A 25,348-nucleotide genomic window follows, 5' to 3' on the forward strand; every position below is an offset into this window, starting at 1 on the left:
ATGGCACTGTGACAGACTACATCCAATTTGCTGAGTAGAGTGTTGGAGGCTATTTTGTAAATGACATCGCCGAAGTCAAGGATCGGTAAGATAGTCAGTTTTACGAGGGCATGTTTGGCAGCATGAGTGAAGGATGCTTTGTTTGCGAAATAGGAAGCAGGATCTTGATTTAATTTTGGTTTGGAGATGCTTAATGTGAGTCTGGAAGGAGAGTTTACAGTCTAACCAGACACCTAGGTATTTGTAGTTGTCCACATATGCTAAGTCAGAACCGTCCAGAGTAGTGATGCTAGACAGGCGGGAAGGATGCTTTGTTTGGGCAGCGATCGGTTGAAGAGCATGCATTTAGTTTTACTTGCATTTAAGAGCAGTTTGCAGACCCAGTATGCAGACCCGCAAGCCACTGTGGCTCTTCATGATGAGATCAGATTTTTGGTGGGGCCCCCAGCCCCATCAAAGTTGCCTGTGGAAGAGAGAGCCAATGGGATAAACACTAGCGGTTGCCCTTGGTTTGGTAACCTTGGCCACCCAGGCTAGTTGACATGGTTGACTCCGCCATAAAGGGAATATGGTTGCCTTGACCCTGGGTTACCCATGGTCCAGAGGGAACATCTGAATGGGGTGACCCGCCAGTCAAGGAGCGGCACTCTCCAAAGGGGAGAAGGGGGTAAGAGGTGGGAGAGAGAGGGGTAAAAGCACGGAGGGGAGTGGCAGAGTGCTTTTTTATGAGCGTGTGCCTCTCCGGTTTCTGGGTTGTCTGGCCGCATGGACATAAATTCTCTCTCTCTCTCTCTCTCTCTCGCTCTCTCTCTCGCTCTCTCGCTCTCTCTCTCTCTCTCTCTCTCTCTCTCTCTCTCTCTCTCTCTCTCTCTCTCTCTCTCTCTCTCTCTCTCTCTCTCTCTCTCTCTCTCTCTCTCTCTCTCTCTCTCTCTCTCTCATCCTACCAGCCCATTTTCATCACCATGTTCTTACAGTACAGTATTGTCTGTGAACTTATTCTCTCTCAGCCTGTCTGCATTTCTGTCTCCACCTGGTTTGAGACTGTACTTCATTCACTACACTTAACCCCTCTCTCTCCCACTCAAGCCCTACTCTCCTCCTCTCCATCCCTCCATCATTTCATGTTTCTCTTCGTTTGGAGAAGTCATCACTGCCTTTCGCCATTATCTCATTTTCTCCCCCTGTTTCTCTCCCTAGTTCCCTCTCTCTCTCCCTCCCTCCTCCACTCTCCTTATAGATGGAGATTAAGTCTGGGCTGGAGCCCCATCCGTTTCCATGACTGTTTGTTATTAAGGAGATGGATGGAGGCTTGCAGTGCCAGCTCGACGCAGCCGCAATTACAGCAGGTCCAGTGATAGATGGAGGGAGAGCGAGCGGGAGCGAGGGAGGGAGGAGATGGAGAGAGGGAGATAGAGAGAGGGACATCTATCACGCCCTTTAATCTACCTGTCACTGCTCGGTGAAGGCTGGGGAAGGAGGCTGGGCCTTGAGTGAGGTGGGTGGAGGGGGAGTGAGGATGGAAGAGATGAGGACTGGCCAATACAGTGCCTTGACTATTGGTTAAAGGTTTCATACCGTTCTTTTTCTCCGTCCTTCCCCCAAACAATTACATGAAAAGACGCCCTCCAGTACTGCAGTAATTAAATGTCCTCATTAACTAATTGATTGTCTTGAGGTTATTGAATTTCGTATTGAATTCCGGGTGTTTGTGTGCCAGTGTGTGTCTGGCTGCTTTAACAGGGTTGCATCAGATACTCTATGTTGTTATGTGGATGTGTGCTGTTGTCTAAAAATAACAACTTGAAAAAAAAATGTCCAGGTCAGGAGACGAAGCGTTGAGAATGTCATTTGTTTGGTATGAAGGGAAACATTTTTAATTGAGATAATTGAATGTACCTTGGTAGTACTGTGCACCTTCATGTTTCAGATACCCAGTACACACATGTGCAAAACACACACATGCATACACAAACACACTCACATCACGCCACCACACATTATGCTATGGCCCGTGGCCTGCACACACCAATACACACCTGTTGGTGGTATCAAAGAAGCGACCACCTTAAGAGAAGTGAACGATAACCCTGCATATATTATGTGTAATTTGACTCGTTTTCCCCCTCAATGTTAGAGAAATATTATGAAAGCTAATCCAAGCCTCTCCTCTCTCTCCCCTCCTCCACATTCTCATCTGTCCAGGATAGTGAGGTATGGGATGGAGGGATTAATTCTCTTCCATTGGCCATGGGAATGATAGATGGACAGATGTGGGGAGAAGAAAGAGAGGGGCAAAGGAGAGAAGGGAAGTCAAGAGGTCCATAAATCTGACGGGAACCTGGTCTGCGTCACACATTAAGATCTCCCAGAGCCATGATAACCCAGGCTAGAAATGTAAGTAATGGCAAGAGATGCAATCTGATCTTAACAATAATATCTGAATGGATCTTTGGCGATGGGTCATGATGCAAAGAAAACATTTATTTGTTTTGATCAAGGCTCAGGTGTGAGGACGGAGGCTATAGCAGAACCAGCCGGTAGATCATACTGTTTACAGTTGTGCTTACAAGAGTGACTGTTGGTTCCATTGATAGTGGGACACCTCTCTCCTTCCTCCCAAAGTGTGCACTTGTTCACATTCCTTCACTGATTTGAAAGAAAATGACTGGAATATAGAAATATGGTGAAAACCCTCTAACCCATGCCTCGACCAATCCAATGCCTTTAGATTTGTGAGAAGTAGTGAACGTGTGTACACTTCAGGAGACATTATCAGGAAACAGCCATTGTGTAGTTCTACGGTGCAGCGGAGTGGAGACTGGAGGTTCAGTAACAACACAGACAGTCAAGAGATATTATCAGGAAACAGCCATTGTGTAGTTCTACGGTGCAGCGGAGTGGAGACTGGAGGTTCAGTAACAACACAGACAGTCAAGAGAACAGGAACAAAACTGTACACAAAGCAGAGTCAATTAGAGAGTGCTCTCCCCATTGGCCCTCCTGCGCATTAGGGAGCCCATAGGCAAAGAAGGGAGTGTATGTGTGTGTGTATATATGTGTGTATATATTTGTGTGTGTGGGGGGGTGGGGTGGGGGCTGTCTATCTGTCTGTGTTTGTTTGAGAATGTTTTCAGAACTGTCAGCATGGAAACAGACCATGGTTTGTTTACTCCTAACAACGGACAAGCTGAACATGGAATCATTGATCAGTTCTTCCTCAAGTGACAGATTCATTTTTCAAGTACAGCACTAGAGAATGCAGTGGAATGCAAACAAGCAAACTAGTAAACGTCCCTTTACGGCTACATACACGGATGTTCCTATGTGCAAGCACCGAATGTATGTGAGCTAATGTGTGTGCTGTGTCCCTTTGTTTGTGTCCTAGTGCGTGCATGCATGTGTGTGCATGTGTGTGGTTGTGCGCGCTCTTAAAGGTGGTTGAGCGTGCACTTGTCCCTGCACTTGTGTGTATATTATTGTGTGCTTTTTTCAATCATCATCTTGAATCAACTGTAAGCGCAGATGTGCTGTGACCTGACTAAGATCAGATAAAGTGCCCCCCCCCCCCTCCTACCCTCCTCCCCCCAGCTCCATTTGTCATGCGCCAGCTGTCGGGCTGCTGTGATTGGTTGTTGTGGGAGACAGATAGCCGATAGGCTCTGATTAACAGTAGTGGCTCTGGAACTTACTCATTGATCAAGAAGACAGGGGAGGAGGAGGGAGAGGACAGGAGAGGAGGAGGGAGAGGACAGGAGAGGAGGAGGGAGAGGACAGGAGAGGAGGTGGGAGAGAACAGGAGAGGAGGAGGGAGAGAACAGGAGAGGAGGAGGGAGAGGACAGGAGAGGAGGAGGGAGAGGACAGGAGAGGAGGAGGGAGAGAACAGGAGAGGAGGAGGGAGAGAACAGGAGAGAACAGGAAAGGACAGGAGAGGAGGAGGGAGAGAACAGGAGAGGAGGAGGGAGAGGACAGGAGAGGAGGAGGGAGAGGACAGGAGAGGAGGAGGGAGAGGAGAGGAGGAGGGAGAGAACAGGAGAGGAGGGAGGGAGAGGACAGGAGAGGAGGAGGGAGAGGACAGGAGAGGAGGAGGGAGAGAACAGGAGAGGAGGGAGGGAGGGAGAGGACAGGAGAGGAGGGAGGGAGAGGACAGGAGAGGAGGAGGGAGAGGACAGGAGAGGAGGAGGGAGAGGACAGGAGAGAACAGGAAAGGACAGGAGAGGAGGAGGGAGAGAACAGGAGAGGAGGGAGGGAGAGGACAGGAGAGGGGGAGGGAGGCAGGGAGGGCAGGAGAGGAGGAGGGAGAGGACAGGAGAGGTGGGAGGGAGAGGACAGGAGAGGAGGAGGGAGAGGACAGGAGAGGAAGGAGGGAGAGGACAGGAGAAGAGGGAGGGAGAGGACAGGAGAGGGGGAGGGAGAGGACAGGAGAGGGGGAGGGAGAGGACAGGAGAGGGGGAGGGAGAGGACAGGAGAGGGAGAGGACAGGAGAGGGGGAGGGGGAGGACAGGAGAGGGGGAGGGAGAGGACAGGAGAGGGGGGAGGGAGAGGACAGGAAAGGGGGAGGGAGAGGACAGGAGCGGAGCGGAGGGAGGGAATGAGAAGGTGAGAGAGAGAGAAAAAGCATTCCCTGTCGCTCTGTCAGTGCTTGCTGATTGTGTTTGTGTGTGTGTGTCGGTGTGCATAATAAATACATAACGTAACAGATATGGGGTTCGTTGGTCAGAAGGCCTAAAAGCACAGTGTTATCATATCTGCTGTAGGCCTATACTAGTGTAGACGTATAGAATGTGATATAGTAATGTTATTATGTACGAGTATCTCAGAAGGTTGGCCTCTCTCTCTCTCTCTCTCTCTCTCTCTCTCTCTCTCTCTCTCTCTCTCTCTCTCTCTCTCTTTACATTGCCAAAGCAAATGGAATAGGCAATAAACAAAAGGGAAATAAACAAGGGAAACATTATTAAAAATGACTCACTAAAGTTTTAAAATAATATATTTCAAATGTTATATTATTGGCTATGTACAGTCTTGTAACAATGTGCAAGTAGTTGAAGTATGAACAGATAAGTAAACAGATAGGTTGTATTCACAACGTGGTCCTGATTGTCCTTTTCTTGTCCTTTACTGCACACGACAGTATTTCACCTAACAGATATGGGAGTTTATCAATGTTTGATTTGTTTTCAAATTCTTTGTGGTTCTCTGATCTGTGGGAAATACGTGATCATCTCTCTCTCTCTCTCTCTCTGGTCCAGTGTTGGAGAACATGTGTGTGCCTTTCATTCGAATAAGAATATATGCTTGCCAAACAGTCCTTGTGTGTACTCACTGTGTGTACTCACTGTGTTTACTCACTCCAGTCCCAAACCGTGAAGTAGTTAAGACCTTATCATTCCACACAACTATAATTAAAACATCCACCAGAGAGAGACAAGCACAAAGGAAATTGTGTGCATATGTGTGTGAGTGAATCGAAGCCACACTGTATGTGTACACATTTAGAGGGTCCATGTGGCTGGGTACTGTGGGAAATGGACTGCTGTGTGACAGCTGGAGCAGGTCCATGTGTGTGCTTGAATGTGAATATGTGTGCATGGAAGTATAGTACATTTGAGAGTGTGTGTGTTATTATGTGTGTGTGTGTCCCAGTAAACTAGAAAATAAACTGTAGTGTATAAACAAATATAGGAGTTGTGTGCATGGGTGTTTGAGCTCTCTCTGTAGGGTGGTCAGTGGTGGGAGGTCGTGACCTGGGGATCATCAATCAGCGAGGGGCAGGCCTGAGCAGCAGGACCATCACCACCCCTCCACCCCACAGGGAAACAGATGGCCTTGGGACAACTGGCTCTTGCTCACCTCTCTCTCTCTCTCTCTCGTAACACACACACACACACACACACACACACACACACACCACACACACACACACACACACTCACACACACACACACACACACCTCAATGATGCAGACAAAAAAATGACACACACACCTCAATGATGCAGACAAAAAATGACACATACACACACTCTTTTGGATGCACACATGACAGGATCCACACACTTACAGATCAGATATACTCACAGTGCAAAATAATGAATCACACACAAAGATACACATGGTGCTAAATATCTCAACATATACAGGCACATATATTGTTTCTGTTAATGTATTCATGAAGACCACACAAACATGCATGTAAACAAACTGAAACACAATAGTGTTTTTATTTGCTGGATATTTGCCATTGACTGGGTATATGTGTATAGCATTAGCGCCCCCTGCTGAGAGTAAAGATTAAAACAATAAAAAATTATATTTTACTCAAGACAGCCTATAGGGAGGAGGTCAGATAACTGGCAGTGTGGTGCCAGGACAACAACCTCTCCCCCAATGTGAGCAAGACAAAGGAGTTGATCGTGGACTATGGGAAAAGGAGGGCCGAACAGGCCCCCATTAACATCGACGGGGCTGAAGTGGAGCGGGTCGAGAGTTTCAAGTTCCTTGGTGTCCACATCATCAACAAACTATCATGGTCCAAACACACCAAGACAGTTGTGAAGAGGGCACAACAACACCTTTTCCCCCTCAGGAGACTGAAAAGATTTGGCATGGGTCCCCAGATCCTCAAAAAGTTATACAGCTGCACCATCGAGAGCATCCTGACCGATTGCATCACCACCTGGTATGTCAACTGCTTAGCATCTGACCGTAAGGCGCTACAGAGGGTAGTGCGTACGGCCCAGTACATCACTGGGGCCAAGCTTCCGGCCATCCAGGACCTCTATACCAGGCGGTGTCAGAGGAAGGCCCTGAAAATTGTCAAAGACTCCAGCCACCCTAGTCATAGACTGTTCTCTCTGCTACCGCACAGCAAGCGGTACCGGAGCGCCAAGTCTAGGACCAAAAGGCTCCTTAACAGTTTCTACCCCCAAGCCACAAGACCCCCCCCCCAGCTACTCGCTGTTTATTATCACATTACAAATTTCCTCGACTAACCCATACCCCCGCCCATTGACTCAGTACCGGTAACCCCTGTATATAGCCTCATTATTGTCATTTTATTGTGTTCATTTTCTTTTTTATATATTTTTTTTTAGTAAAAAAATGTTTTACTCTATTTCTTGAACTGCATTATTGGTTAAGGGCTTGTAAGTAAGCATTTCACTGTAAGGTCTAAACCTGTGTATTCGGCATATGTGACAAATAATATTTGATTTGATAAGATCAACACAAGCTACAAAACAATCCAGAATACATTCAGATAATGAATTGTCTGAGATAACTTCACTGAATCTAGACTGAGACTCTCTGGTTAGCTATAATAGTATGTAGCTAGAAAACTTAAATACTGTGTACAGCATTATAAGTGTTTCCCTAAATTACTAAAACTGCCTATCAGTGGCGATTTTAGCATGTAAATCTTGGTGGGGCAAAAAAATTAAATGAGTAATGCATGCAAGCAAAGCCACTACACAACACTAAACAATACATGAATTGCGCTCTACCACTGCTACACCTGGCCATCAGCGGAGCCTTGTCCAGCAGCGAAACAGTACATTCAGTCTCATTTGCTGCCTTTTAAAAAAACAGAGCTGATATGGCTGACTTGCTTAAACAAATGCAGTTTCTACTGACAATTGAGATGTACAAACTATGGCATATTTTTTTAAATTTGACTAGGCAAGTCAGTTAAGTACAAATTCTTTTTTTCAATAACAGCCTAGGAACAGTGTGTTAACTGCCATGTTCAGGTGCAGAACGACAGATTTTTACCTTGTCAGCTCGGGGATTCGATCTTGCAACCTTTCAGTTACTAGTCCAACACTCTAACCACTAGGCTACATGCTGCCCCATAAGGGGACGACAAGCGGATAAGAAGCAATCTGTAATTTCAATTAAGACATTAATGAGTGAGATAGGACGGACGTAGTCAAATTGGGGCTCCCGAGTGGCGCAGCGGTCTAAGGCACTGCATCTTAGTGCAAGAGGCATCACTACAGTCCCAGGTTTAAATCCAGGCTGTGATTGGGAGTCCCATAGGACGGCGCACAATTGTCCCAGCGTCATCCAGGTTTGGCCGGGGTAGGCCGTCATTGTAACTAAGAATTTGTTCTTAACTGACTTGCCTCCTTAAATAAAGGTTCAATTTAAACCATTTACATTTAAAAATATAACTAATATAACACTTTTGAAATGTACAGCGACATAATTCAGAACATTACAGTATTCTCCTTGTACACCAAGTCAGAACCATAGGATAAATAAAGGGGGCATATAAGCAGACATGGAAGCGCTTACATTATTCTATGCTTACATTTCTCAAAAACAGGTTATAGGCTACATGTGCACCACCAAGTCAGAACAGTATGTAAAATTAAAAGGTGAAAAAAGACCAAATGATTAGGATGAGTCACATGGGCTACTAACAGCTTACTACACAACATACACTTAGTATTACTTTCTTAGCTACAGTATACATATCTCCCTGGTATATTACATCATTTATGCAGCAGCATACAAGACATGTTTGAACTCATCTTGTTGAGCTGTGCTTACTTGAACGGGAAGGTGGCGCTGCGGTCCTTCGCGGGCAAATTTTGTCATCAAACTTTATCATTAGTCTGGCATTCTCTGGATTTATGGTGCTTTCAAGACACCTGGGAACTCATGATGACGTCAGGTCTACCCTTAGACTTGGCAGTGATGTAGTGTCCCCATGAGTGACAGAACACTGAGCCAATCACAGCACAACGCTCTGTATTTTCTACTGGCTTGCCACACCACCACAGAAAGCACTGAGCTTGGCTGAAACACCTGCATTTTGGAGCTGCCTTACTCAAGAAAACAAAAAAGAGACCATGTTTGTGTGCTGCTTTATTAACTCAATAATTTCTATATTTTTTAATATTGTTAGAAAACTGATATGACACGTATTAATGCCAAAATAACATGCAAAACAGGCAAGTCCAAAAAAAATACAAATACAAATTATTATTTTAATTTTATTTTTTTGCTAAAAATGTGGGGCTCAAAACACATGGGGCTCTGCCCCCACCTGCCCTGAAACTTATATACTGGAGTAAATTCAAGCACACTAGAAAAACTGAAGCAAAACACTAGAAAAACGTTAGAAAAACCACCCGAAGAACGCCACCTTAGAGGACCTGACCCAATGGTCATGTGATCATCATGGGAATAAACATGAAGAGATGGGCTCAGGAAACAGCACCATGTGATTCACTGCCCAAAGTTTGACACACACAAACAAGCACATGCACACACATGAAGTGATTTGCTGTAGGGGCCATAGTTGTGGTTATAGTAATGGTACAGAAATTTGTAATATGAGCACGGAGCTACAGGAACAGGAGGAGGGGTCACCGCAGTACAACCAGGTCAGATCAGTTTAATTGGCTGAGTGATGGTCATGACAGTCAGATGATCAGGTGACCTGTCGTTGGGTGCATCAGTCCATAAGCTTCCTGGCAGCTTCCTTCAGCCACTTGGCAACCTTCCTCTCAATGGCCTGGCAACCAGAGAGAAAAGACAGATCAGGATGAGGGGAAGAGAAGGTTTAAAATAATATAGACTATGGGGCAGTTTCCTGGACACAGATTAAGATTAGTCCGCGACTAAAAAGCTATTGACCGTTGACCATGCTTTTTTTGTTTTTGGGAAACCGGCCCAAAGTGTTAAATTGAGACATACTGTACAGTTCTGAAGCATACATTTTCTTCATGTGCCGCCAAAGCTCACAGTCAGTGTCTCTCTCAGTTACATCAACGTAGTGTGGTCTGGCCTGCCGTGTGCCGTACCTTGCGGGCCTGCTTCAGGGCGGGGCGGTCTGCGACGCCATCGGGGTTCATGTCGGCACAGTGGGCGGTGCCCTCGATGAGGATGGTCATGTCTTCGTCCTCCTTGTCCAAGTCCTCTTCCAGGACGCTGAGCTCATGCCAGGGGTCAATGTCACCTGACAGAGGTCACAGACCAGAGGGACAGGTCATATACTGACTGTCACACAGAGGAGGCTGGTGGGAGGAGCTATAGGAGGGTGGGCTCATTGTGGTTTCCATATGCTTGATGTTTTTGATGCCGTTCCATTGATGCCATTCCAGCCATTACATTGAGCCCGTCCTCCTAAAGCTCCTCCCACTAACCCCCTCTGCTGTCACACAATCACTCACATAGACACAGTACATTGATTCACTGCCAGTGGGTTTAAATTACACTATGATGTAATGAGAGGTAATGGTTTCAACCTCCAACATCTATCTATCTTATCTATCTATCTTATCTATCTTATATATCTAATCTATCTATCTATCTTATCTTATCTATCTATCTGTCTATCTATCTAGTGGTTGGGCAAGTAACCGAAAGGTTGCTGGTTCGAATCCCAGATCCGGCAAGGTGGGAAAATCTTCTGTTCTGCACTTGAACAAACAACTGCTCCCCGGGCCCCCCGCACCTCTCTGATTCAGAGGGGTTGGGTTTAAATGCTGAAGACACATTTCAGCTGAATTCATTCAGTTGTGCAGCTGACTAGATATCCCTTATCTACTGTATCTATCTGTGAAGTCTCTGCTCACCGTTGACATAGAGCACCCTGTCAGTGTCGGGGTGGTCTCCTCCATAGTACTTGTTGGTGAAGGCGATGTGTCCGGGCAGACTGTGCTGGGGGATGTTGAACACCTCAGGACACAGGTCAGTCTGAGCCTGTAGGGTCAGCATGCGGGAGAAGGGACAGCTGGCGTCCTCACACGTCTGGTCTGTTACAACAAAACAATGATGATGTAAGCCATAGAAATACAATGAATTCCTATTGAATTATGATGTGTAGTTCTATTTCTGTAATGTAAGATACAGCTGAGTGGCTATGGGCATATAGTAATACTGATCATATAATGAGTGATACCGTACCAAAGAGTGGGAGCTTTGTACAGCTAGTGTTAATGCATTGGGCGTATGAATGTGCTGCTTAGGGGGAAATGAACTCTGGACCTGTTTTTACCCTCCAGTGCTGTGAGCAGTCAACTCCCTGACTGATGCAACTACCTTGGTTATACTAGAGGATTTGAGCTTGGTAAATGTAGTGGGGTTCAAAATTATTGACATCCTTGATAAAGATGAGCAATAAATTATTCAAATACTGAGCTATATTGTATGCTTAAAAAAAAGGGGAAATTATTTTACTTTATTTTACACTAATAGTATTTGGTCCCATATCAAATCATATTTTATTGGTCACATACACATGGTTAGCAGATGTTAATGCGAGTGTAGCGAAATGCTTCTACAGTAATGTGGATGCTCCCAATAACAGGGGAGATTAGCATGTCTTGGGGGTATGATCTTTGACCCTCTGTAACTTTCTCAATCATCATTATTCACGATTCATTCAGAATTATACCTAATCATGGTAGCATCCACATTACTGTAGATGTGTTTAGAAACATTCTTATTATCTATGCTTATTTACAATAAAAGTGACTCCAAAATGACACAATATATTATTTACCATTCATTTAAATTGGGCACAACATAATCTGAAACACAACCAGAATGAACTGAAAATACATCCAACAAGGTTGTAGAGTCACAAGCTTGCAGTAGGCACTGTGTTCTAGGGATATGTGACCAAATACTAAACTTTTGACTACTTTATTTATAAGAATTTTTAGGGGTGTGAATAATTTAGACCCCTACCTTTTAGAGAAAAAAATGCATTACTTGGTAAACAAAATCTCTTTATCTGAGCAATTGTTTTAGTATAAAATAATATAATTTCACATTTTTTTTGCATACAATATACTGTAGCTCAGTATTTGAATTATTTATTTTATACGGTCATTATTGTTCATCTTTATCAAAAGGCATGAATAATTTCGGACCTCACTGTTTCTCCTCTAGGACTGACAGTGTTGTGTGGTGGAGCGTTACTCACAGAAGCCGAACTCAGTGCAGGTCTGGTAGTACCACTGTCTCGCTCCATTGTAGGCAGAGTCCAGATTGGTGTCTCTCAAGTCCTTGATGGTCTGCTTGTGGGACGTATCCAGACAGGGCTCCTCGCCAGTGGCACGGTCTATCTAATAAACACACACACACATAAATATGCATGCACACAAACACAGTAACAGTGTTCTGACTGTTCTGCATCAGTCAAGGCAAGGGGATGCACAACTGTAGCTCAATACAGCCCTCTCCTGGTTAATCAAAAAATTGTCACTGTGGGGCTGTGTGTGTGTGTGTGTGTGTGTGTGTGTGTGTGTGTGTGTGTGTGTGTGTGTGTGTGTGTGTGTGTGTGTGTGTGTGTGTGTGTGTGTGTGTGTGTGTGTGTGTGTGTGTGTGTGTGTGTGGGGGGGGGGGGGGGGGATACCTAGTCAGGTGTACAACTGAATGTGTGTGTGTGAGGCCGTATGTGTGTGTGTGTGCATACATTTGTGTGTGCGTGTGTTTGAATATGTACAATACACCTAATACCTGCACCAGTTTGATCAGCCGGTCGTAGGCCTCAGTCTCTGAATCGAAGGTCTCTGTCTCATTGGTCATGATGTCACAGAGGTCCTCAATAGTCAGGATGCCCCCCTCCTCGTTGTACGCCACGGTTCCCATGACAATGTCAGCCAGGCTCTGCATCAGCTCGATCTGGTCCTCCAGATCCTCAGGGGTCTCACAGCACCCAAAATCCTTCCCAACCTCAGTGGCTTTCCCCGCAAACAGGGCGGCCTCCACGGCAGCAAAGGCCTCCCAGATGTCCCCCACACACTGAAGGAGAGAGCGAGAAAGAGGGGGGTGGAGAGACAGCGGAGAGAGAGAGACAGTAACAAGGAGACAGAGAGAGTGAAATCACACAGTAGAAGACTCATACAGTCAGACACTCCAACACATGATTTCAAGCGCCCACATCTACTGTAAATGTTCTCAAACCTTATCTGAACCTCCAACGTCCTCGTTCGCAAGACTTAGACCCACCACCTAGAAGAGAGCAACACCACGGTTTGTTTCCACCGTTGTCTGTACAGCTGAACATCACATCAACCATGCTATTAACACTATAAACAGTGCAACAGTTACTAGTATGTCTACTACTACTATTACTATTATTACTACTTGTACTAATACTACTACTACAAGTAGTACTAATGATGAGATCTTTACTTTGTTGAAGGCGGAGAAGTCCAGTTTGGCTTTGACAGGAGCGGAGGAGGCCACAGCACCGTAGACCAGGTGGGGGAACTGGAAACGCAGGAACAAAGGACATTATTTAGTATTATTACCATGGAATACAGTAGACCAGCATACAGTAACACTGCTGTCCAGTCCTAAGTATAAATAAAGACCTTTCCCCTGAGCCAGGCAGACAAGGCCCCAGCATAGGAACCTCCGAAGCTGATCCAGGTATTTTTGTCGGAGAGGTCAAAGCGATCGCTGATGTATTGATGGAATTCTGCGATGTCGGTGAGACTGGAAACCAAGAGATGGCAGAGAAAATGAAATTGAATCTCTGCCCAATTCAAGCACACTCAAAAGCGCTCAGCATTTACATTTGGTTGAGTTGTCAACTAATGTGAATTCAACATGAAATCCCCCAAAATGCACCATGCCATTGGATTTAGGTTCAAAAGTGGGTGAAAAAAATAAGTTAAATTCCCTCACATTGATTACTTTTTGCAAATCCAATCAGTTTTCCACATTGATTCAATGTCATCACATTGACTCCCTCCTCCCACCAGTACTCACGCCTGCTGGCTGGACAGGTCTCCCAGGTTCTCAGTCTCCAGACCGTCTTTGTTGATGCTCTCGCCGTAGAAACGATGCTCCAGGGCCACAAGCAGGGCCCCGTGCTCCTCAGCCATGTCCACATGGTGGCCTACAGATACACACAAAGCAGGAGCAGAGGAGAAATAGGGGGAGGTTAAGAGTTGGTAGAGGTATCAACAAGACAAAAACCAAAGGACAGGCATTGACTTGTAACTAAATACAAGTATCATATTCATAACACCTATGTAAGCCTAACTTATTGTGTCAATGCATTTCCATTTTCTTTTCATATTACTTAAGAGCGTGACGGGGAGCTTTGTGTTTACCTGCCAGCACATCGAACTCAGAGATGGGGCCCTCCCCTCCGATGAACAGGAACACTGGGCCATGAGGACGCTCCCAATAGGCTTCATTCACTAAAAACCTCTGAGAGAGAGAGGGTGAGAGAGAGGGAGAGGAAGCGAGAGAATAAGAGAACAACAAAACAAACTACAAATGCATTCAACAAGTTTGTAGTCACAAGCTGTAGTCATTGCATGCTAGGAATGACACCAAATACTAAACTTTTGAATACTCTAATACACATAAGTGAATTTGTCCTAATACTTTTGGTTCCCTAAAATGGGGGGTTATGTACAAAAAGTGCTGTCTCCCTATGGATGAAAATACCCTGAAATTAAAGCTGACAGTCTGCACGTTGACCTCATAGTCTTTGTATCATTTCAAATCAAAAGTGCTGGAGAACAGAGCCAAAACAACCAAAAATATGTCACTGTCCAAATACTTTTGGACCTCACTGTAGGTGCATGTTTTGGTGGTGGGTCACCTGAGGAAAGGTTTCATCATTTTGACTGTCGAAGTGGTCCAGGGGTTGGTGAATTTTCCCGTCTCTCACTTCGCATATGGGTTTATGTCCGTTGACTGCGCTCATCAGCACATTCTTCTTCGCTTTTTCATACTGAATTTTACGCACGCGCTCCTTAATCTTCCTCAGAACTCGTCCTATGAAATATAAAATGTGATATGACATATCAAAAGACCAGTGGTGGAAAAAGTACCCAATTGTCATACTTGAGTCAAGTTTAGATACCTTAATAGAAAGTTACTCAACTAAAAGTCACACAGTAAAATACTACTTGAGTAAAAGTTTTAAAGTATTTGGTTTTAAATATACTTAAGTATCAAAAGTAAATTTAATTGCTAAAATATACTAAAGTATCAAAAGTAAAATTAATTGGTAAAATATACTTAAATATCAAAAGTAAAAGTATAAATCATTTCAAATGTATTATATTAAGCAAATCGGACGGCACCATGTTCTTGTTTTTAAAATGTACGGATTGCCAGGGCCATTCTCCAACACAGACATTATTTACAAAAGATGCATTTGTGTTTAGTGAGTCCGTCAGAGCATAGGCAGTACTGATGACCACGTGTTCTCTTGATAAGCCCGTGAATTTCACACTTTTCTTGTTCTGCTAAGCATTCAAAATGTAAGGGACACTTTGGGTTGTCAGGGAAAATATATGGAGTAAAAAGTACAATATTTTCTTTAGGAATGTAGTGAAGTAAAAGGAAAAGTTGTCAAAAATATAAATAGTAAAGTACAGACACCCCCCAAAACTACTTAAGTAGTACTTTAAAGTATTATTACTTAAGTACTTTACACCACTGCAAAAGACGAGATGGACAGAGAAGGACGGGCAAAGATAGAGATAATACGATTAAATCAATCGTTTGTAGTTGCGCGTTAATAGACGTTCCACTAGCGGAACACCTGCTCCAATATCCAATGATAGGCGTGGCGCGAATTACAAATTCCTCAAAAATACAAAAACTTCAATTTTTCAAACATATGACTATTTCACAGCATTTTAAAGACAAGACTCTCCTTTATCTAACCACACTGTCCGATTTCAAAAAGGCTTTACAGCGAAAGCAAAACATTAGATTATGTCAGCAGAGTACCCAGCCAGAAATAATCAGACACCCATTTTTCAAGCTAGCATATAATGTCACAAAAACCCAGAAGACAGCTAAATGCAGCACTAACCTTTGATGATCTTCATCAGATACACACCTAGGACATTATGTTATACAATACATGCATGTTTTGTTCAATCAAGTTCATATTTATATCAAAAAACAGCTTTTTACATTAGCATGTGACGTTCAGAACTAGCATACCCCCGCAAACTTCCGGGGAATTTACTAATAATTTACTAAATTACTCACGATAAACGTTCACAAAAAGAATAACAATTATTTTAAGAATTATAGATACAGAACTCCTCTATGCACTCGATATGTCCGATTTTAAAATAGCTTTTTGGTGAAAGCACATTTTGCAATATTCTAAGTACATAGCCCAGCCATCACGGGCTAGCTATTTAGACACCCGGCAAGTTTAGCCTTCACCAAAATCAGATTTACTAAAACAAAAATGTTATTACCTTTGTTGTCTTCGTCAGAATGCACTCCCAGGACGGCGCAATTCGTGACAAAAAAATTCTAAATATTCCATTACCGTACTTCGAAGCATGTCAACCACTGTTTAAAATCAATTTTTATGCAATTTATCTCGTAAAAAAGCGATAATATTCCGACCGGGAATCTGTGTTTAGGTTCAAAGACGATAGAAAATAAAAACATGGGGTCGACTCGTGCATGCGCCTCAGCCCATTGTCCTCTGATAGAGCACTTGCCAAAAGCGCTAATGTGTTTCAGCCTGGGGCTGGAATTACATCATTCAGCTTTTTCCCGCCTTCTGAGAGCCTATGGGAGCCGTAGGAAGTGTCGCGTTACAGCAAAGATCCTCAGTCTTCAATAAACAGAGTCAAGAAGCTCAAGGAATGGTCAGACAGGCCACTTCCTGTAAGGAATCTTCTCAGGTTTTTGCCTGCCATATGAGTTCTGTTATACTCACAGACACCATTCAAACAGTTTTAGAAACTTTAGGGTGTTTTCCATCCAAAGGCAATAATTATATGCATATTCTAGTTACTGGGCAGGAGTAGTAACCAGATTAAATCGGCTACGTTTTTTATCCGGCCGTGCAAATACTGCCCCCTATCCCCAACAGGTTAACACTTTTTTAGTTACTACATGATTCCATATGTGTTATTTCATAGTTTGGGTGTCTTCACTATTATTGTACAATTTAAAACATAGTCAAAATAAAGAAAACCCTTGAATGAGTAGGTGTGGGTTTGGAAGAATGTGTTTGATTTTTATGATTCTATGATTGATCTTATGTTGTTTTTCTATTGTGTTGTATTTTTTGCTTCCTTGTATTTTGTATGTAACTAGGCCTATTTTTATTTTTTTTACTTTCCTTAGGTTGTTGCAGAAAATTGTGAATTGATTGCAGCCCATTTATCTTCAGAGTTCGTACTGTTAGGTGACCTAAGCTGGGATATGCTTAACACCTCCCACCGTCCTACAATCTAAGCTAGATGCCCTCAATTTCAAACAAATTATCAAGGAATCTACCAGGTACAACCCCAAATCCGTAAACACGGGCACGCTCATAGATATCATCCTAACAAACTTGCCCTCTAAATACACCTCTGCTGTTTTCAACCAAGATCTCAGCGATCACTGCCTCATTGCATGCATCCGTAATGGGTCAGCGGTCAAACGACCTCCACTCATCATTGTCAAACGCTCCCTGAAACATTTCAGCGAGCAAGCCTTTCTAATCAACCTGGCCCTGGTATCCTGGAAGGATATTGACCTAATCCCGTCAGTAGAGGATACCTGGTTATTTTTTTTAAATGCCTTCCTCACCATCTTAAATAAGCATGCCCCATTCAAGAAATTTAGAACCAGGAACAGATATAGCCCTTGGTTCTCCCCAGACCTGACTGCCCTTAACCAACACAAAAACATCCTGTGGCGTTCTGCATTAGCATCGAACAGCCCCGTGATATGCAACTTTTCAGGGAAGTTAGAAACCAATATACACAGGCAGTCAGAAAAGCCAAGGCTAGGTTTTTCAAGCAGAAATTTGCTTCCTGCAACACAAATTCAAAAAAGTTCTGGGACATTGTAAAGTCCATGGAGAATAAGAACACCTCCTCCCAGCTGCCCGCTGCACTGAGGATAGGATACTCTGTCACCACCGATAAACCCACTATAATTGAGAATTTCAATAAGCATTTTTCTACGGCTGGCTATGCTTTCCACCTGGCTACCCCTACTGCAGTCAACAGCACTGCACCCCCCACAGCTACTCGCCCAAGCCTTCCCCATTTCTCTTTCTCCCAAATCCATTCAGCTGATGCTCTGAAAGAGCTGCAAAATCTGGACACCTACAAATGAGCCAGGCTAGACAATCTGGACCCTGTCTTTCTAAAATTATCTGCCGAAATTATTGCAACCCCTATTACTAGCCTGTTCAACCTCTCTTTCGTGTCGTCTGAGATTCCCATTGATTGGAAAGCAGCTGCTGTCATCCCGCTCTTCAAAGGAGGAGACACTCTTGACCCAAATTGCTACATACCTATATCCATCCTATCTTGCCTTTCTAAGGTCTTCGAAAGCCAAGTCAACAAACAGATTACCGACCATTTCGAATCCCACTGCACCTTCTCCGCTATGCAATCTGGTTTCACAGCTGGTCATGAGTGCACCTCAGCCACACTCAAGGTCCTAAACGATATCGTAGCCGCCATCGATAAGAAACAATACTGTGCTGCCGTATTCATTGACCTGGCCAAGGCTTACGACTCTGTCAATCACCACATCCTCATCGGCAGACTCAATAGCCTTGGTTTCTCAAATGATTGCATCGCCTGGTTCACCAACTACTTCTCTGATAGAGTTCAGTGTGTCAAATCGGAGGGCCTGTTGTCCGGACCTCTGGCAGTCTCTATGGGGGTGCCACAGGGTTCAATTCTTGGGCCAACTCTTTTCTCTGTATACATCAATGATGTCGCTCTTGCTGCAGATGAGTCTCTGATCCACCTCTACGCAGACGACACCATTCTGTATACTTCTGGCCCTTCTTTGGACACTGTGTTGACTCACCTCCACACGAGCTTCAATGCCATACAACTCTCCTTCCGTGGCCTCCAACTGCTCCTAAATACAAGTAAAACTAAATGCGTGCTCTTCAACCGATCGCTGCCTGCACCTGCCCGCCTGTCCAGCATCACTACTCTGGACGGTTCTGACTTAGAATATGTGGACAACTACAAATACCTAGGTGTTTGGTTAGACTATAAACTCTCCTTCCAGACTCACATCAAACATCTCCAATCCAAAGTTAAATCTAGAATTGGATTCCAATTTCGCAACAAAGCATCCTTCACTCATGCTGCCAAACATACCCTCGTAAAACTGACCATCCTACCGATCCTCGACTTCGGCGATGTCATTTACAAAATTGCCTCCAATACCGTACTCATCAAACTGGATGCAGTCTATCACAGTGCCATCTGTTTTGTCACCAAAGCCCCATATACTACCCACCACTGCGACCTGTACGCTCTCGTTGGCTGGCCTTTGCTTCATAATCGTCGCCAAACCCACTGGCTCCAAGTCATCTACAAGACCCTGCTAGGTAAAGTCCCCCCTTATCTCCGCTCACTGGTCACCATAGCAGCACCCACCTGTAGCACGCGCTCCAGCAGGTATATCTCTCTGGTCACCCCCAAAGCCAATTCCTCCTTTGGCCGTCTCTCCTTCCAGTTCTCTGCTGCCAATGACTGGAACGAACTACAAAAATCTCTGAAACTGGAAACACTTATCTCCCTCACTAGCTTTAAGCACCAGCTGTCAGAGCAGCTCACAGATCACTGCACCTGTACATAGCCCATCTATAATTTAGCCCAAACAACTCCCTCTTCCCCTACTGTATTTATTTATTTTATTTATTTTGCTCCTTTGCACCCCATTATTTATTTCTACTTTGCACTTTCTTCTACTACAAATCTACCATTCCAGTGTTTTACTTGCTATATTGTATTTACTTTGCCACCATGGCCTTTTTTGCCTTTACCTCCCTTATCTCACCTCATTTGCTCACATTGTATATAGACTTATTTTTCTATCCTATTATTGACTGTATGTTTTTTTTACTCCATGTGTAACTCTGTGTTGTTGTATGTTGTCGAACTGCTTTGCTTTATCTTGGCCAGGTCGCAATTGTTAATGAGAACTTGTTCTCAACTTGCCTACCTGGATAAATAAAGGTGAAATAAATAATAAAAGAAAAACTGTAAAATCTGAAATGGTTTGAAAACAAATGCGTACATGGACACACAGGCTTTATTCAAGGTCAGTATAAAGTCATTAGTAAACACAGAAAACTATAATGGTCCAAGCAGGCTGCCCTGTGGTACACCACACTTTTTGCATTAGAAATGCTTACATTAAGACGCATATGGAGCTAAATTACGCGCGTAGTTGTTGGTCAAACCACGAGAGCCTCCTGAGACTTGAAAATCAGAATGTGCACATATTCCACTCCATAACAATTACTACAAATATCTTTCACATTTCGTTCTACAAAAATTGCTATCCAAACGTGTCACAGACCTTTTTAGGATTGGATACAATGTTGTATTAATTCCGATGGACTCAGCACATCGCTTTTGCTCATAAGGTATAACCCTCTGCCAGGTAACCCTCTGCCACCCTCTTATCGGTCTAATTCATATGTTTATTTTATTTTCATGGGTTTTATTATAATTCAATACATACTTAAAGTAATAATAAACCATGTAGTCAGGAACAGAATCAACTTTTCCAGATATAGAAGCTGCTCAATTTCTAAGTAGACAATTTCACATTTTGCATAATTATCTAATTATAGCCTATACATTAGCCAATTTCGTTTCTCTGAATACGACAATTTTATGGATTCACCTCAATATTTAAACTATAGGCCTATGCATTAAAATTATATTTGACCAAAGTGTATATTATATTAGCCCATAGAGATACAAGGATTCACTTTCATGCTAGGTTTAGGACCTCATATTGAAGCTTAAAGAGACCACAATTGATGTATAAAACAATCTTAAAATTATCAACTTTTGTTTCAATACAAGCGTCATGAAACCTCTATCACAATACTTTAATTTAACTTGCTGAAAAACTGTATTTTAAACCCAACTTGCTTACCAGTTGTTCCATGTGGTTTCTTCATGAAATGACCTCTTTCTGAATATTTGTTCAACTGATTAATTTTGTGTATGGTTTCCTAGAAACAAGGCTGCCTCAACCTACCCCACCCTGCCGTCTCATGAATTTGATCATTTAAGTATTTTGTTGTTGTTAAATGCTCAGGTCATTATGGATCGTTAACGTACCAGAATAGACGGAGTTGACAAGGAGAAGAAGGATGATACAACGGCTGGGAGACAGAAGCATCTTCAGGCCTCCAACAACGACCTCTGACCTACTGATATGGGTCTACACTATGGTCAGATCACCTTGCCGTCTCAATGCAAGGAGAATCTCTGCTTTTAAGGCGTGACCAACGTTTTTAGTCCACCCCTGATGCCCACTGTGCGTATTTATAGTCAACAAGTTGGCAATTGAGCGTAATGAAGACGCGGCAAGTGAGTCTGGGGAATAGGCATATCTCCTCCAACGGTGGCAGTGGTCCAAACTGGAACGCGACGCTATGAGCATTGGCTTGGTGAAAGATTCTTAAGTTTCATATTTAGGTATTGAATTGTATGCTCAAAGCCTAAAACTCAGCACAAACACTTAACATGTAGAAACAGGGCACTTTGGCTCAGTTCATTTGTATGATGCAATCATTTATGTACATTTACAAGAGTGTGAGGAGGGTTGGTGATTCATACAGACAAAAAGGCACCAACACACAAACATATGCAGTCAGGAGGCGAAAGAGGTCATTTTTATATTTGTTTAAATTGATCGTTTAGAATTTTGGCAATGACGCCCTTTATCTAACTACCCAGAGTCAGATGAACTCCCGGATACCATTTGCATGTTTCTCAGTCCAGTCTGAAGGAAGTTACGAGGTATCTACGCGAGCCAACGCTAACTAGCTTAGCGCAAAGACTGGAAATCTAGCGCTAACGCCCCAAACTACATCTAACTTCCATTATACTGGACGCAGAGACATAACAATTGTATACACTAGTTCATTTGACTCTGGTTAAGTAGATAAAGGAATCCCTTTAATTTAACTTTCTACACCCCCCTCCATACATTCCCCTTCTCCCCCTGACTTTCCATCGGCTAAGAAAAGTTTAACTCCGGGCCTCTTTCTGCAGCTCAGCTTCAGAGCTTGGAGAAAGTTATTGTTTTAGGACTCTTCTTCTCCATGGAGGCCGCAGCTGACTTCATGACATCATCCTTCTGCAGCATGCTCATGTTCCACGTTCCCTGAAGAACGAAAGAGAGAGAGACTGAACTCAGTCTCAGTGAGTAATTCATTCAAAGTTGTATTTTTTTTTTTACATGTCAGATTTTGGACTTCCAATGATCTACTTAATAAAATGTGCCCCCTGGTAGGATACAGAGTTACCCACCCACCTTATCAGAAAACTACACTTGTTTAAGAGACCCATGGTTATCTATACTGGGTGTGTGTTTTTGATAACCTATGTTGTTGCCACGCTGATGTGTGTGGTGTTGTGAGCATCCTTGTAGTATTGAGCCTCACAATGTAGTTCAGGCCCTCTGCCCCACTGTGGTGTCTGGAGTAGATCAGGTTGACCTTGGTTCCCTGGACAGCCACAGAGCTGCGGCCTGCTGTCTCCCCTGCCATCTCCAGAGCTCCAGCCATCAACGCCTCCTTGTCCAGGAAATACATGGCTACACAGGGTAAGAGTATGAATACACAAAACCAACATGCAACAAATACACGCACGCACGCTGTATCCATACCTGACTAATCCACTTTCCTTGGCCTCATCGGTGTACATCTTCCTCGCTGTCAGAGCCAACATTCACCAGGCTGGAGAGGCAGGAAGATTATGCAATACTTGGCAGCACTCAGTGTTCCTGGGTGTATGTATGCAAGCTAACGGACTACCATGCAGCATTGTGCTGTAATGAAAGCATATCAAATGCTTGCTCTTACCTGCGGCTCCCAATGACTTTAGGTTGGCGCTGCAGAGTGCCAACGTCAGCTGCTAGGCCAATATCCACTTCCTGTAAGAGAGGCAGACCTTTCACGTCACTCAGAGATACAAAGCAGAATGCACAAGTACATTTTTCTCATCCTTCTGCCTATCCTTTACTATGAGAGTCCCCTGGTGGTTGCTACAGAAAACACATGAAAACAGCTTCCAGTTTGTGCCATTGTAGACTGTACGATTTTAGCCCTTTTATGCAGCGATTTTGCCGTTCCAGACAAACTGTCCACGTCGTGGGCAAATTCTTAGGTCGTAAACGATTGTTGGACTCGTTCGGTGTGACAGGGTCTAGGTCTGCCGATTAAGTACCACTACGTGCGGTCCAGTGGAGGCTGCTGAGGGGAGGACTGCTCAAAATAATGGCTGAAATGGAGTGAATGGAATGGTATATCAAACACACAAAAACATGTTTGATACTATTCTGTTCACCTCGTTCCGGCCATTATGAGCTGTCCTCCCCTCAGCCCCCTCTGGTGCGGTCCGACAAAGTTCTGGCAGTGTCAGATTTGTTTTGCCTTTATCATGTAGTGTGGCTGATGTTACGAGCCGATCGTGGTGACTGACCAATAGGAACACTGTCTGAGTGTGCACCCAATAATACGATAGTGAATAGTCAGATGAATATAATAGTTTGATCTAAATGTTTACATGCTGTGCTAGAAGAGCGATTTCCCTAATAATCTGGTTTACATGACATTTGAAATCAGACTACCAGATGGGATTTTGATAAATGCTCAAAATCGCCAATCAAAATAAGTATTCTACCACAGTGACAGTGTTATTTTGGGAAAGCGTATTTGATTCAGAGTTCGGACATATAAAGTTTGTATGTGAAAACTATTTCTAAGACACCTACTTTTAGTTTTCCGCACATAAGCATAGTTAGGCTTGTGCTGCAGGCACATGTGCAGATTAAATACATAGCCTCGCAAGCCAATCGCAGAATGAAGACAGAACTGAAGCAAATTGTTCAATCTGGCCAGGTTGATATAAAGACTTTAATTTGGTTACATCGCAGTGTGACGTGATAATTGTAAAAGTCTGAATCCGACGTACAGTCTGTAAAGGCCTTTAGATGTCCCCTGGACCTTGGTCCTCATGGAGTTGATCATTGGGGCTATTTAAGACCACTTACCTTCACCTGAAACCAGGCATCCTGAGTGCAGAGACATATCACAGGCTGTGATCAGATCCACTCCTAACAGAACACATGTTATAACATGACAAGCCTTTACAGTTTTATTGCAGAACACCTTCACGGGAGAAGAGAATCACATTTGGAAAGAATGAATAATATATGAAAGCTTTTGCAAGACTTCACTGTCAATAGCAAATCAATAATACACCACCAAAGCTCACCTCCAACAGAAGCTTCCTGCACTGCCACAACCACAGGCTTTGGACACTACAAGAAGAAAGGGGATGGTGGAAAAGAGAGAGAATGCATTTGCCTACTTGTCCACTATCAATCCCTAACATATTGTGCAGGAGTAAGTATTTCACAAGTTCATATAGACCGTTTAAATGACGGTGAAGGTTTCCTGGTACTTGGCGATGATGCGTCGCATGTTCCAGGAAATCCTGGCCATGTCGTCCCCCTCAGCCTGTAAGATTTCACTGGCCACGTCCATGAAGTCAACGCCTACACAGTCAAAATCCTAAATATATATTTTTTTTACTGGAATACAGTTATGTTTGGTATATTGCTGGTACATCCTATTGATAAGCATCACCCAGTTCAACATGAGACAATTGTAAGCCTTTGGAAAACATCTTACCAGCTGTGTGAACTTTTCCAGCACCTGAGACGACAACCACCCGGCAATCCGGGTCCCCAGCTATCTGTGTAAAGCACTCCACCATTTCTCTGAGAGAAAATGGGGATGTACGGTGGAAGAGAAAACACATTTAAGAAATATAGGATTCACATAAATTCACGAACGCAGTGCTGGATTACACAAAAGTACAACTAGAAAAACAGGAACGCTTCAGCTGTGTTCAAGTAGTGGTGTTTGGGCCAGGTGTTACCTACAGAAGGCTTTATTCATGTCATTGCGTTTCTCTGGTCAGTGCAGCTCTACGTGAATGACAGCTGTGGCAGGTTGACTGACAGACAGGGTGGTAAAAGTAGTGGGGCCCCCAGGAGAAGAAAAGGCCCTTACAGCACTGAGACCAGGTAGCCCCAGACTGGTGTCTGATGATCAGCACCCAAATGAGAGGTAGGGAACAGGGTTGATAGAATAAAAATGAAATACAACGAAAAATTCATTGAATTAGAGCAACATAGTTCCAGTAATAGTTATTTGCACTGTTTTGACCTAAGACCTGCTTAACCACCTTGCTATCCACCCCTATACAGAATAGTGTTGCATAGTATTCAACTTTCACCTACCTCGCCAAGACGCTAACCAAACAGTTTACATTAGCTGGAGCTTAGTATTAGCTAGCAATTTAGCCAACAGTGTTGA

The 25,348-nt window shown here is 43.7% G+C and overlaps 1 protein-coding gene and 1 pseudogene across 2 annotated transcripts; both read right to left on the reverse strand.

Moving 5' to 3' along the window:
- Window positions 1–8,850: 8,850 nt before the first annotated feature.
- prss16 (serine protease 16) lies at window positions 8,851–21,237 on the reverse strand. The gene is made up of 12 exons (XM_014213929.3): window positions 21,075–21,237; window positions 14,582–14,757; window positions 14,082–14,181; window positions 13,735–13,864; window positions 13,335–13,458; window positions 13,153–13,230; window positions 12,922–12,969; window positions 12,475–12,759; window positions 11,939–12,080; window positions 10,584–10,763; window positions 9,810–9,964; window positions 8,851–9,520 (listed from the first exon to the last, which is right to left on the reverse strand). Exons 1-12 carry the CDS (start codon window positions 21,133–21,135, stop codon window positions 9,461–9,463), a joined length of 1,539 nt encoding a protein of 512 aa, XP_014069404.3. The 5' UTR covers window positions 21,136–21,237; the 3' UTR covers window positions 8,851–9,460.
- Window positions 19,994–24,511, reverse strand: LOC145857957 (delta(3,5)-Delta(2,4)-dienoyl-CoA isomerase, mitochondrial-like; annotated as a pseudogene). The gene is made up of 7 exons (XR_014378665.1): window positions 24,410–24,511; window positions 24,240–24,285; window positions 24,016–24,078; window positions 22,826–22,896; window positions 22,630–22,699; window positions 22,406–22,557; window positions 19,994–22,125 (listed from the first exon to the last, which is right to left on the reverse strand). The product of XR_014378665.1 is annotated as a delta(3,5)-Delta(2,4)-dienoyl-CoA isomerase, mitochondrial-like (transcript).
- Between the last annotated feature and the right edge of the window lie 837 nt (window positions 24,512–25,348).

Source organism: Salmo salar, chromosome 09, assembly GCF_965601325.2.
Source record: "Salmo salar chromosome 09, fSalSal1, whole genome shotgun sequence".
Classification (NCBI taxonomy): domain Eukaryota; kingdom Metazoa; phylum Chordata; class Actinopteri; order Salmoniformes; family Salmonidae; genus Salmo; species Salmo salar.

Excerpts from the sequence above, each read along its gene's own strand:
- prss16 (XM_014213929.3), bottom strand. The coding sequence starts at position 21,135 with ATGCTTCTGTCTCCCAGCCGTTGTATCATCCTTCTTCTCCTTGTCAAC. Across the intron at positions 12,970-13,152 it reads ACTTCTCCGCCTTCAACAAA|GTGGTGGGTCTAAGTCTTGC; the intron begins GTAAAGATCTCA and ends GCTCTCTTCTAG. Across the intron at positions 10,764-11,938 it reads CTGCACTGAGTTCGGCTTCT|ACCAGACGTGTGAGGACGCC; the intron begins GTGAGTAACGCT and ends TTGTTGTAACAG.